Raw genomic sequence first — 14,099 nt, 5'->3', positions numbered from 1 at the left:
CACACAAGTGGTTTGGCACAAGATAAAACCAAACACTTTCACCCTGAAGAAGCTGTCAGACAGGCACCCGAGGGTACTGCATTATTCACTCCCCACACGGGTGAGTCCATCATCCAGAGTCTGTTAACAGAGCTTGTATAGCACACTTCTCGTGTTGAGTAGGACATCTTGTGGTGAAAATTAGCATTTCAGATACAATTTTAAAATGAAAAACTTAACATACAGTTAAATATTCCAGATCTTTCTTAGCATTAAAAGGGCTTGAATATATTAATGCGCAGCGTTCAACGATGGAAATAAATGTGGGTATGCTCTGTTGGGAATGTTGGGAAATGTAGTTTCAAGGCTTTGTAGGCTTCACCATTTCGTAAACATCGAAAAGAGAACAAAGTATTAGTGGGAATGTCAAACTGGTGGAGAAAACAACAAACACTAGATCTGCGAGAAGGGGATTACCCTTTACTCTAGTTATTTACGATCGGCCCAATTCAAAAGGAACTAATGGGAATGTCTGTATAAACGAACTTCATATCCCAGAATGCTTTGAGGGCTGCCGTAGTGGCTGCTGGTAGTTGTAGGCCACATATCCGGATTGTTTCCGTGTATATGTACCTTACGTTGGTGTGAGGTGGAATCTGCTCTACAAAGACACCCACATGTGAAATTATTGATCAGGTAGGGCAAACGTTTTATCTGCCGTCTCCTCGCCGATCAGATTAAAATGTCAGTTAACGTTGGTATATAATGTCGAGTCCTGATTTAGCCCGTTGATCTACAACCAGGGAGAGAAACCAGCGCCTACATGGCGATGCATTTCCTTTTGTTCCGCTAGCTGATGTGTAGAAATGTCCGAGTGAAATTCTCAGGAATGTTCCTCGTTTAAAAATAAACAATCTGGTGAAGTGACTCAGTGGCGTCGGCTTCCTGGCTGTGACCCGTTTTTTTTGGACTCCCCGCAGACACACAATCCCAGCGACACGTCGACATCCACTCAGCCAACAGTGGTTAAGTTACACATTTTAAATACCTCCCGGTTAGCTGCGTAAATGTATAAACTGCACCGCGGGTCCGCGTTAGCATCGAGCTACGTTAGCTCGTCGCAAATAGGTTGTTTACATCCGGCAATGCGACTCTTTCGGCTCCTTTGCGCGCCGCTGGTTCAGTGAGCTGAATGACAGTAAAACGACGTGACACTATTTGAATTGATTTGTATGAAGGGTGAAGAGGGACAGTCTGTCTTTAGCTGGTCCGGTCCTGTATTGGCTAACTGAGCTGTCTTGTGTCTTGCAGGCTTGAGTGAATTTATGGAAACATGTCAAAGAAACGGGGCAGGTAGGATCACACAGCAAGTGCGATTGAATGTTTTGACCCAGATGTGTTTCATGAAGGAGTACTTAGTTAGAACAACACATCTCTGGTCTGTGTCACCTTGAAAAATAACTTTAATCCCAGTGTTTCTAGCCTATAAATTCAAATCTCAAACTATCATCATTACATTTCATTGTGCTTTCATATTTCACCTCTTGAAGACCACATCAAATGCAGATTGAGTCCAATCAATAGGTTTCCGTAATACATAAAATATATTCTAAGATGTTTCATCTATGTGCCATTTAAGGTGTTCCATCTTAACGACTACAAATATGTTCAAGTTACCCCATCATGTTCATGTTAGTGATGCCATGTGTTAAAACACTAATGCTTGGTTTCATCAGTGGAAAGACGACTGAACTTAAATATTAAAACATATGACACCCTGGAAGTAGGGAAAAGGGCCTTCATGTCTGCCACAGTTGCAATGCGACTAACGTGGACGCTGCCTCCGTGTGCGTAGGAAGCGCAGCAGCGGAGAGCTGAGCGAGAGCTCGGCGTCGACCCTGAGCCCGGACCCCGACAACCTGCTGGGCCGACGGATTCAGCACACCTGGAGGGAGAAGGGTAATGTGACCAAGTGGAAAGGCACCGTTCTGGAGCGCCTAACTATGAACAGCTCCCTCTACATGGTCAAATACGATGGCTTTGACTGTGTGTATGGCATTGAGCTCTTCAAAGACAACCGGGTGTCCAACCTGCAGTTGTTGACGGAGAAAGTCGGTGAGTGTGACGACGTCCGTCTCTAATGGTGGATATATTGTTATTGTGGCTTACTAATTCATGAAACTCATCAGAAATGTAGGAGAGCAGCCAAATAATTAAGCGATGAGTTAAAACACATTTTGTCTGGTCATTTCAAAACATTTCTTATCTTCAGTATGCAACACCTTTTTGCGGATTTTATCAGTGCTTTGACAGCATTGTAACATAGTATTTATTCATTTAATAGTCTACTATACTGGACTCTATACAGTCTTTCAGATAACAGGCATTGAGAAGTTTCTTCTTCCTGCAGTAAACAATAAGATCAAGGTGCCTCCCGGGGCGGAGGAGCTGGTGGGCCGCGCCGTGGAGCATCTGTTTGAGAAGGAGGGCGGTGAGAAGAACGAGTGGCGAGGCATGGTGCTGTCCCGAGCCCCCATCATGACCCACTGGTACTACATCACTTACGAGAAGGACCCGGTGCTGTACATGTACCAGCTGTGGGACGACTATAAGGACGGAGATCTACGTGTTCTGCCTGAATCGGGTAACGTAGAAAGACATTAGTGTTTGTATGCATCAATCAGTGAATGTTTAGTATTTCAGGTTCTCTCGGAGAGGTGGGAGGAAGAGGTCAGGACACATTTGCATAGTCAGCAATACAATACTGTACTGTACTCCAATCTGTTTGCCGCCTTCTTTCCTATGTTTATAAAAAATAAATTATTATGACCATCATTTTTGTTATGTTTCTGCTTGCCTCGATAGTTGAGTATGTTCTGTTATGGACACTAGTACATCACATAGAAACAGTAGTATAAGAGACAATGACAAGTGAATAAACAAACTGGGACAGGCATGTTTGATAGAGGACCTGGTTCAGTTTTTAAGTGCTGATACTTAACCATCTTAAAACCTGTTTTCTTTTAAACATTTTAATTGGAGTGCTTTTTTAATTTACACTTTTAGCTAATGCAATGTGAAGGAGTTGCTAAAGACTGATGGTAGAAGAAAAGGCCAGACCATGTATATATACGTGAACAAACATATCTAACAAATATCTATTTCATACACCGGGAGAATGTTCAGTTTCCTCAATTGTGGCCATCATGATAGTTTTTAAAGCTTTAAAATGTATTCACAAAGATGAATTGATGAAGCATTGGAAAAAAAGAGAATTTTCTTTGTCCTTTTACATTGTTCTTATTTTGAATTTCGTTGACTCCTCTGACTGTCCATCTGTCTTATCACCCAGAGAACAAACACCTGCTGCCCGCAGACAGGAAGCCAGGTGAAGAGCCCGAGAGCCTTGTGGGTAAACAGGTGGAGTACGTCACAGATAACGGCCTAAAGAGGACTGGCTTGGTCATCTACCAGGTCCCAGCTAAGCCCACGGTATATTACATCAAATATGACGATGACGTTCACATCCACGTCTACGATCTGGTGAAGACCACTTAGTGCCGACTGTCCCGAATCACCTGCAGCCGACATCTCATCTGTGACCCGACCCGTCGTTACCTGTGAAAGTGTTACGGATTTCGGTTTTCTCCTAGCAGGAGGCATGTGCCGAAGATCAGAAGCCTCGTTTTTTAAATTTTTTTTATTCCATTCTCACATCACCAGACATTTTGTTTTTTTTAAACCGTAGCGTTCGAGGCACAATGAGTATGAGCGGTTTGTAAACAACATTCAAAAAGGGCCCCTCCTTCCTGGCTCGAGGGTTACGGTGCTTGCCAGCGGGCGAATCAAACCCACGTTTGACCCGCCCTTGAACGCATGGCGTCTGCATCGCTGTTTTTTGGCGGCGTGTCGGCCGCTTCTTGTAGCTTCCTCTAAGTTGCGTTCTTACAATCTGTTACCTGGTCGCTGCCTTCTTATAGAGGTTGATTCCCAGAAAGGTCACAAACGTAGCAAAATGAAAATAAGGAAGAGAATGCGGGGGCCTGTGGGGACGCAGACACACACACACACACACACACACACACACACTCCTAATGGGGTCATGGGTGATGATAGGGATTGTTTTGGCTTGAGTCCATACATTATGTTTTAAGAATACCCTACTCATTGTGCCTTTTTTAAGTTGATCTTAATGTACGACTTGGGTCGTCTTCAATGTCAATAAAGCAGGCCTGAGACCGATTGTGTAGCCCACACTTTTGGTTAGAGCCAACTTGTATAGTGCAACTTTCAATGCCCCAAATCATCTTTTTGTAAGCAAGACATCAAACTAAGAAGAATTCTGCTTTCTTATCTGTTTATAGCTCTCTGTTTTACTTTCAATTTACTTTTCTTTGTTTGTGCTATTTATTTCCCTCTGGGCTGCTGGTAACGTTTTGACGAAACTTGCCTGGTGGGCCTCAGTTTGTTGAATATAAAAGTAATATTCATTTCACCGGTGTGCTTATTTCACCCCCACAGTGGACTACGATGTCAGTGTTGATGCGTTGATGTCTAACATCATGGTTATCTAACACAGATTATAATAAAAAGTAATTTCATCTTCATCATGTAAATTGCAAGTTTTCTACATTATGATAATATATGATAAAATGTTGATGTTGAGTTGTTTGTGCTACACAATATTTATGTAGTCATTATTGGCGCCTAACATTGTTTAGAACCTTGAACTGAAGTCATTATTTGCCAAAACAATTATTGTGATAAAAAATATTGAAGCCTCACAATATTGTTGATCGTGAACCTGATTGTTTTGTTCTGTATTATTGGCGATATTTTATGAACTTCAAACAAAGCTGCTTGAAAAATGTTTTTCTGTTTTGTTATTGCGTGAGTTAGTTTCATCATGCTTGAAAGTACAACACATTAATTCAAATAGCAATCACGTGGATCAGATTAGAATATTTGTTACAGAAATTATTTAATGGCATGCGACACATAAATAAAGTTCATCAAAGCTGATCATCATATGACCTGCAATTCAATCTACATATCGGTGATAAAGTGATTTTTATTTGAATTAAATGTAGTACGTATCTACGTGTTGATCTTGACTGAATGAAATTCCCCTTTTTGATAATAACTGTAAAAAAATATTGCTTAAATGCAAAACGTTTCATTTCCAAAACTACCATCTTGCTCTTTAAAATGTAATGTTTTTTTGCCGACTTCCCAAAACACCGAATTGTGTTATGAACGCTAAACGCAATACAGCACAAAAGATCTTATATCACATTTTAAAACAGATTTAACAACTATAGCAGTTAGATCACTAACTTATGCCTGTTCATTTCTACAGCTCAGACAGACTCTTGCATTAATGAAGACACAGTTCCACGTTGCAGCGCAGCTTGATGTATACTATAATATATATTTATATTTTGATATACCTTAACACCTTGATTCTAACATTGACGTCAATGTTGCCAGTGTGACAAAAGCTTTTGCATGTTCTGAGGAGCTCAGATAATATTGGTTTAAACGTGTGATTACACATAAAATAAGTGTGACAAGAAGAAAAAAAAATGATGGGTTTAAAATTTCAGTAACCAGATATAGTTTTGAGTAAACGTTTTCTCTCTCGCTCAGCATCTTGTGCAACTTGTTTTAATTACATTCCTAATAGCTTCCTTAATGAAATGCCAATACAATCAGGGGGGGGTATTAACTTGTAACTAGTTGATTATTTAGTCTTAGAATCAAGTGAATATCTGTTAAACTATATAGTAGTATACATTAAGCTAAATATAGACATAACCCTTATAGATTCCTCTGTAATAAAGCGAGCTATTACTGAAAAGATGCGGCACACATTGGCTGTGTCAAAGGTCACTATTTTGAAGTGAACAGCTTTTACCCATTTCTATGAAAGCCGCAGTTATGTGTGTTGGGGGACTGTTAATTTGTTTTATCAACAGAAAATGCATCAGAGATGACCCCGTTTAGACATCTGTACTTATTCAACGCCCAAGCACAATCTGCCATGCGAAGGAGCTTATGTATCATAAGAGGGTTGACGGGTGTCTGCTCGTCAAATGTCAGTCCCGCTTTGATGACGAGCAGACGGGCTCTCCCCTGCCTTCCGCTTCACCGGGCCGCACGTGTCGCCGCATGCTGACTACGCGCTGCCTCTCCCTCCCCCACGGCCCCTCCGGGGTGCCGGGGTGCTGGTGCCAGGTGCCAGTACAGACAGCGGGGGAACAGTTGGCATGCCATCACGCCAGGCTCGGTGCCCGGATAGTAATGACAACGGGGAGGGAGGACATGCGTTACACGAGGTCTGTGCTCTTGAGAATGTGTCTGATGCGTTTGTCACCTGTTGTGCATTTCCTTCAACACGTCGGTTACTATTTTCTAGCATTTTCTTTCTTAGGGAAACCATCAGCCTGGACTCATGGCAACCGCTTCCATTGAAAAGGCACGTCTTTGAATGTGAAACCATCTCTTCTCACAAGCCCTAGTAGCTTTGATAAACGTTAAAACAGGATAAATACCCAAATATATACGTATGTCCCTGGTTATGGCTGTGATAAATCTGTTATTTGAGGCCCAAACGTCTGGACAACGATGTAACTGAGTGTATTTTGTTCCTTGTATCTCTTTCTTTATTGCTAAAACAATAGGCTATAGTATATAATCTGAAATGGCAAAAAGTGCTGCTGACCATCTCAGTGGTTTTTATGTTCTGTGGTGCTAGAACAAACAATATACAGTATACACCACCTTTAAAACGCATTACCAAAAAGGCTGAGAGCCATTATCTCTGTAAAGGATGCAAGACAGAAACATTTACAGGATGACGCTAATCATACACTCGTATGAAAAATACATTTATGAAAGGTTGTAGCACAATTTTTTCCTGTTAGGTTATTACAGGACCTTCCGCAAAATCCTTGAAACTTTGTATGCGTTCTTATTGGCCGATGAGCAAATGCACTTGACTCTTTTGTGTTGCTTAGCAACGCAGGCCAGTTCCGAGTTTTTATATATGAAAAACCAGCATGCCGCCAATCTAGAGACCTACAGGGTGCAGCGTGAAGGAGACCAGCCACGATGCATATTTAATTAAACGTTGCAACCTTTTCTGAATGAAAAAGGCTGTAAGCGTCATCTGTTTTTAACAGGAGATAATGACATGATTTGTACATTTAGTGTAAGCGGAGATGAAGATGATTCGTCGTTTAAAATGTACCTGAGAGGGTTCAACGATGTAAACAGTATTTACTGAGCATTTGTCAGGTAACTTTTCATGTAAATACAGTTATTCCATTTGACATTGCTTGACTTTCTGTCGTGGGCACAGTGTGTCATTCGTCACAGAAATGGGGATCCTGTCGAGTCACTCGTGCAGGTATCCTGTGCGGGGAGCAGGGAGGGGGGCAGTATATCTAATATCTTTATAGATTCACATTTTCTAAGAATGAATTGTGCTCACCTGCACTGGTTTGTGTATGTTTACGCATAACTGAAAGAATTCTATATGATGCAGAAGCATCGTGATGTTAATTCCTTAGTTGCTCATTTCATTCTTTTCATGTATTTTTTTAATTGAGCTAAATTTGCTCCTATATGTGAAAGCGGCATCAGAGCAGAGAGCAGGTGGTGTGAGCATATCTCTCAGACTTCTGAGCAATGAGTGTGGATGTCTATATATTTTCTCAGGTCGGTTCACTGATATTAATCAAGGCTCTGAAAAAGGCCTAGCTCTTCATCCACCCTTGATAGCAGACCAAAAACTGTAAACGTGTAATAAGAAGAAGAAATGGTGGGCACTGTGCATACGAGATTCATTCTCAAATGGCTTTGGATGCTAATAGGCCCTTAGCACTGCCACTATGTTTCACACTAAATGCTTCCTTCAGAGCAACGTGTTAATCCCCGAGCAGGAAGCCAGGCCACCCTCCCAACATGCCTTTTAATAATGAGGATGTTTCTCTCTGTGATATCTTCAGCACAGGACCCCTCCTGCTAGATGCACTTTTATCACCTGGTCACTCAAAACTCACTACCTACTATGGGAAGGAAGTGCCATGCACTGTCCATTACGGAGGCCGAGGCCGCCGCTGAGGTGCACTGAGGGGTTTAGACCACTCTTACTGAGGGTTGACATGTAGTTCTTCCTCTAAGTGCTCAAAGTGTTGGACATAGTAGAGCGTTAAGTAAAGCTTTCTGGAGCAGACCATCTCGACCAACAGGGGAAATACATTTGAGTGATGAATGGGAAGTAGTTAGTAAGACACAACATCGGGAGAGACAGGTGGGGTTTTTTTTTTTCTTCTTTTTGGTGATTTTCTCAGCAGGCGTGTGCATGACTTATGCAGTGCGCGTGTTCTCATGATGCTGTGATGTTCATGCCGATGTGAGGAAATTCAGAAAGGCACAAGAAAGTTTTACATCCAGGTTTTATTTAAAAGGCTAGATGTAAAGTCAAATGCATACTAATTAATAAACAATGACATTATTCTAAGCCCGTTGTATACAATGTGTCCTGCCGTATGTCATCATTTTTGTTTCTGAGCTTTGCGGCTTTGAAGCTGTTTTCATTGGTGGTGAATCAAATTTTGTCTATGCTTATATGATGCGTTTGATTTCAATTTTACAACTGAATCGTATTTGTTTAAAATAATACAGGCATGTTGTTGAAGCTGATCAAATGGAAACCTCAGTCACAATGCCTACATTGAAATGTGAACACATTCTGAATTGAAGAGCCTTGCAGGTTCAAGTTGGACGGACGAGCACTGCTTGTGCTGAGAGGTAGACTGGGACTTGTTGTTCTTTGATCAGCTTCACAACAAAATCACTAGTCTTCCACTCAGCACCAACAATTATCTAAAGCATCCTCTCCTTTTTGTTTTGAGGTTCAGATCCCCCGCTTCAATCTGTATTAAAAGAAAAACAGCTGTAACACACCAGGGCAAAGAAATACCGGAGTTGGTATATTTCCGCCCCGGTTAAATCATGATATATTGATTGTACATTGTCCCCTGGAGTCACAGGGCATTTTCAGGATATGCATGTGTCAAAGGTGTCGCTGAGAACACAGCGGCTAGAAGTGTGTTGACAGGTGGTGAACTTCAAATGTCGGAGATGGAAACACGACATGCAATTCCCATCTCTGTGTTTTCCTGAACCCATTTCTCTCTGAAGCCTGTTGACATTCCATCCCTCCTTTGTTGTCATAATGCCAACCTTTCAGCTCCTCTCAAAAGAGGGAGACGAGAGGAGGAGGAGGGGAGGAGGAACAGAGAGAATCACAGCACAGCACTTAGAATAAACGTTGTTCACCATATGCAGCGAACACAAACCCCAAGCTGTGCACAGTTTGCAATTACTCCCCATTTAGAATGAAAAAAATGGAAATGTGAACGCCAGCCGTCAACTCAGTGAGATGTGTTTGCTTTCCAATAAGTCTCATTTGGACTGAACGAGAAAGAGGGAGAGAAAGGAGACAGACAGATTGTCCTGCATCTCCAGTATGTTTCTGAGCTGGTAGCTATGCAACAGGACTGGGAGTCAGTGGAAGAGGGGGATGGGAAGATGGGGACAGTTCAGTGAGAGGTGGGAAGGGAGGAAGGAAACAAGGAAGGAGGGAAGTGGGGGCTGGGGGGTTTGTTAGAACAAACTAGAGAAAAGAGGAGTGCTGAGACCTTAGAGCAAGAAGAAACCCAAGAGGATATAATCAATACTATTTACAAGAGTCGTTTTAATATAACGTTGATTACAAATTACTCTTATTGCGGTTGCTTTTGCAGGCATCTGCCTCTCAAAAATCGTCAATTTAGTTTCCAAGCAGCAGAGACATCTACATGCTGACTATTAGATTGTTTAAATATTCACAGGACATGGTTTAGCCTGTTCAGCCTGGTTTAAAATGTTAACTATGTAAAAGCGACAAATAAACAGATATTCCGTCCCGATTGCGGCTCAACAGAAACGATCCCTCGACGTGGGAGCTGTCCAGTGTCTCGGTGCTGAATGACGCCCTACTTCCTCCTCCACGTCCATCTCTCCTCCTCAGCCTCTCGCCTCGACTCCGGCCCGGAAAAAAAGAAAAAAAACATGCCACCTGTTGCTGCAGCGAAGTTTTGTCTCAGGAGGTTGGCAAAGCCAAAAGACCTCCGGTACGTGACACAATTTAATGTGCAGCGACCCGGTTCCTCATCTAAGGTCAGATATATATTTTTTCTCTCGCTCTCTCTCAAATTACGGAAACATGACGGCTGGCATGATAAACATTCCTCCTCCTCCCAGGCGAGGCAGGAAGATAGCAAAACGATTGTCATTTCATTTCCAGGAGATGCCGTCGGGATTTAAACAGCTATTCGTCTTTTCATTTTTTTTTGTCTTGGAGGCTCTTTTTTTTCCTTCAACATATTTCTGTTTTTCAAACCTGAAGTGCAAAAAAACAAGGGTTTTGGAGCAAGATACATATGAACACATATAATATCCTAACGTTGCATCGCTTAATAAAAGCAGCGGGACAACGGCTGTGTACGTGGGGACTCACCGGGCATCGATGAACACAACAGGTGACGTCGACACAGCGTACCGCCGGCCGGGCTGGATGAGCGGGCATCGGTGGGGGGAGGGGGGGGGGGGGTCTGTTGCAATCAGCCACGATCGGGGTCTGTTGCGCCCTCCCATCCGGGCTCCACGTACTGGTTGTCGAGATGTTACTGGGTAAGCTGGGGGAAGATGGATCAGCGTGTTTATATATACGTCCGCTGCCCGGAGAAGGAAGGGGGAGGCGGGACTAGGCGGCGTGACGACTGCGCAGGGAAGCCAATTGACGAGGATTTCTTTTCTCTCCAGACCTTGTTAAGGGTGCGGCCCAAAGCAGCCGGAAAATTCTATTATATGAAGATTAAATGGATACAACATGTGCGGAGATGTATTTCGATGCAACATACCCCTCTTTTGACGGACTCGTGGTGAAATCTATTCCGTTTTCTAACTTTGTGTCACCACACACATACAAAGAAATACAAATTAAATTGAAATGGGTCCCAAATGTGCAAAATACAGAGCACGATGGGGTGAGCTCAGATGTAATTGAATTAAACCTGAATTTTGCGGATCAAGAATATGCATACCTTAAGGGCACTGGGAATTTTAATTGGTAAAATGAATTGCTTTGGAAAAACGTCTGGGCTAAATACAATTTAATAAATACAATTTAATGTGAGGTTACATTCACACATTGAAGTGTACATGTTGATTTTGAGCCCAATTGCTTTCAGATTCAATACAATGTTTGTTTATCCCAGCTGTTTGCTTTAAGATTTCATAAAACACAAACACCACACACAGCACCAAGACATAAGACAAGTGGAACAACTTTAACCGATCAGTCAACAAAACCCTCATGCATAGAATAATGATCGATGGTAAAACAAGCTTCCCATCAAAAGGATCAGCATCACAAAGGATTTATATCTTATGGACAATAACAGCACACCTCTGTGTGATGTTAATTTAGACTGTTTTTTTTGTTGCTTTGTAGGCTTGTATTGTGAGTGATTAAAAGGGCATTGTTGTACTTTAACTAATTTTCGGTATTAGATTTTTATCTAGTACTGCAATGACTGAGCAGCCTTTTCACAGGGAGCCGAGGTGTCTGAGATCCTTCTGGGCTTCAGCGTTCTTTGCTCTTCTCAATCAGAGGGAAACTGCCCAACAATGACCTTTACAAGGAATTGCTGATTACATTTAAACTGTTTTGGTGTATGCAAGGATCGTATTATCTACTTGTGAGTAAGAATTCACACTTATAATAATTGTCAACAAGCATTTAGACACTTAGATGACACCTGTCCTATGAATGTATGACACATCTTTCCTGTCGAGAAAATAAAAAGCGCGTACCATGGAGATATTGACATGGAAAACAATACAAAAGAAATCTGCTTTTAATTCCATGGGAGTCTTAAGATTAGGTTTTCCCAAGTACATGTTAAAGCTCCATCAACTGTTTCCACTTTGACTTGCAACATTAAGTTCTCTCTACAACTTAACAAAGTCATTTGGAGTGTTTGGAAATTGTTTTCTCAGTATTCAATTTAGAGTAAAATCCCCCCCCAAGTTTATGAGTGCAGAGGGGCTGTTGGGGAGAAGGACTTTAGTGTCTATTAATGAATACGGCGCATGATTGACATCCCGGCGCACTGAAAACATGACAAAAAAAGCCTGGGTGTCTGCAGCCATTAGTTTCACAAAAGCCTTGTTCCTTTGATACCTCACTAGGCAGATTTATCAATACAACTCAAGAGTCTGGCTTATGGAGGAACCCGGGGGAAGATCCTGCTCTTTGTGTTGTGAGGCTTTAGTTACGAACATCACACCCCGTGCCTCTTGATAGAAACATCAGGCGGTAGGATTACGCATATTATCAATCCCCCTCTGTCCTATCCTCTGCTTTCAGGGCTTAATGTTAACATCTGCCCACCGAGAGCCACAGATGAGCTGGAATACTGTGTTGAATGTCTTCCATTCAGATGATTTATCTGAACACTATAATGGACTATGCATGTTATTTAGATGACATTATAATGGAGTCCGAAAGGGAGAGAAGCTTAGGCTCTGTGACGTTGCGAAGAGCTGAGTCACAGAGAACTGCATCTTCATCACACTGAAAAATACTGTATAAAAGAGACCTTTTGTTTTCTTCAGTCTGTCTTATTTAAAAGCCAGCCAGTGTTCCATACAAGCAACATCTGTAAATTATGGCAAAACGATAGGAACAGAGGCATTTAAGACTTATTTTTCTTCATGTGTTTAGACCCGTTAGACCTGTTATTTAGAATGATGTAGTAATCCAGTAATCCGGTAAAACAAATTGTAGAAGTGACAATACAGATTAATTAACATAACGATCATGTCAATGCGCCAGATTTAGCCAAACAGACTAGATTTCATCGGTAGTCCCTGGCCGGTTGACAGCATTGAACAATAGCTCATGAAGTTGTTTAATAAACCAACAAGCAGGAGTTTAGTTAAACAGGGCACAAGCAGAGGCAAAGGAGCTTCGGGTGACTGTTGATATGAACAGATTAGCAGGTCACAGGATGTCTTTGCTGCCGTTGAAATAAAGAAACAAAGAAAAAGATGCCCAACTGAAGAGGCAATGAAAATAGATGTCAAGTTGCTGTTTAACTTTCTGCATGGCATGTTATAAAGACACTCCAATACTAGTGAGAGCTAAAGCTGCTTCTCGCCCTCAAGGTGACATGGTTAATGTGGATGGTAAAGGGTGTGGCAGCAGCAGTGTGCTCATTGTATGGCTCCCTCTGGTGTTCAAACTGATTATTCTGCACAATGTCTAAAACAAGTTTTCTTTCACAAACACTACAACTCAACAAATACAATGTGTGATGTTTTTTTTACCCGGTCTTGAACAGAAAAAAGGAAGGCCATAATTCAGATTGGGGACAAATAAACTAATTTCATAAAACAGCTGGGCACTGCATTTTTTTGCAAACTTTTGAAGGTGCCATTGACAACAATCAACCACGAGATGTTAAACTCCACCTCCGTCAGACCGCCGCTTTCCTTTCACAGCAAAGCGGTAACAATGTATCGAGGAGTGTGCACCTTTACCCACGCTACATGTGCTGTATCCAGGGGTTGTCAATCATTTAAGAAATTAGACGACACAGGAAATATCACCAGGGGGAAGACCAGGCCTGGCAGAGGATCGGAACCGAAGTGAAGATGCACAAATTCAGTGATCAATTTAGTCCAAAACAACTGGCAAATTGATCCCTGACAGCAACACCTGCCAAGTGATACCAATGCTGTGATACTATTGGTCCCCGAAAAAGAAATCCTCCATAAAGCTAAACAAAACCGTTTCGGACCAGTAATGTTTTTTAAATGTTTCAAGGAAATGTAGATTTGGTTCTCTGTAGAAAATCTACAGAATTAGGAGAAGCTACTGTGTCCTTGTTCATGGTAATAAAAGAGCATGCCATGCAGTGCAGCACTATAGATTGTTTATGTGGATCTTTCACAGTTATAAAGCTCAACAGTTTGGTTACGCACCAAATGTTTCTCAAATC

General features: G+C 41.8%; 1 protein-coding gene across 2 annotated transcripts; it reads left to right on the top strand.

Moving 5' to 3' along the window:
* The first annotated feature begins 550 nt into the window (after nucleotides 1–550).
* Nucleotides 551–5,001, top strand: LOC119209602 (spindlin-Z-like). Of its 2 annotated transcripts, none has more exons than XM_037459026.2 (5): nucleotides 551–675; nucleotides 1,291–1,332; nucleotides 1,835–2,094; nucleotides 2,390–2,623; nucleotides 3,332–5,001. In XM_037459026.2, the coding sequence occupies exons 2-5, from the start codon at nucleotides 1,313–1,315 to the stop codon at nucleotides 3,535–3,537; spliced, it is 720 nt and encodes a 239-aa protein (XP_037314923.2). In that variant the 5' UTR covers nucleotides 551–675; nucleotides 1,291–1,312; the 3' UTR covers nucleotides 3,538–5,001. The 2 variants fall into 2 exon arrangements, with proteins under 2 accessions (XP_037314923.2, XP_037314924.2); XM_037459027.2 differs by lacking the exon at nucleotides 551–675 and adding an exon at nucleotides 742–1,004.
* Nucleotides 5,002–14,099: the final 9,098 nt, after the last annotated feature.

This window comes from Pungitius pungitius, chromosome 15 (genome assembly GCF_949316345.1).
Source record: "Pungitius pungitius chromosome 15, fPunPun2.1, whole genome shotgun sequence".
Classification (NCBI taxonomy): Eukaryota; Metazoa; Chordata; class Actinopteri; order Perciformes; family Gasterosteidae; genus Pungitius; species Pungitius pungitius.
The sequence above is the reverse complement of the archived record's forward strand: the minus strand, read 5'-3'. Positions and strand labels throughout refer to the sequence as shown.

Coding starts and splice junctions, on each gene's coding strand:
- LOC119209602 (XM_037459026.2), top strand. CDS start 1,313: ATGTCAAAGAAACGGGGCAG. Junction 1,333..1,834: donor ATGTCAAAGAAACGGGGCAG/GTAGGATCACAC, acceptor CCGTGTGCGTAG/GAAGCGCAGCAGCGGAGAGC. Junction 2,624..3,331: donor ACGTGTTCTGCCTGAATCGG/GTAACGTAGAAA, acceptor CTTATCACCCAG/AGAACAAACACCTGCTGCCC.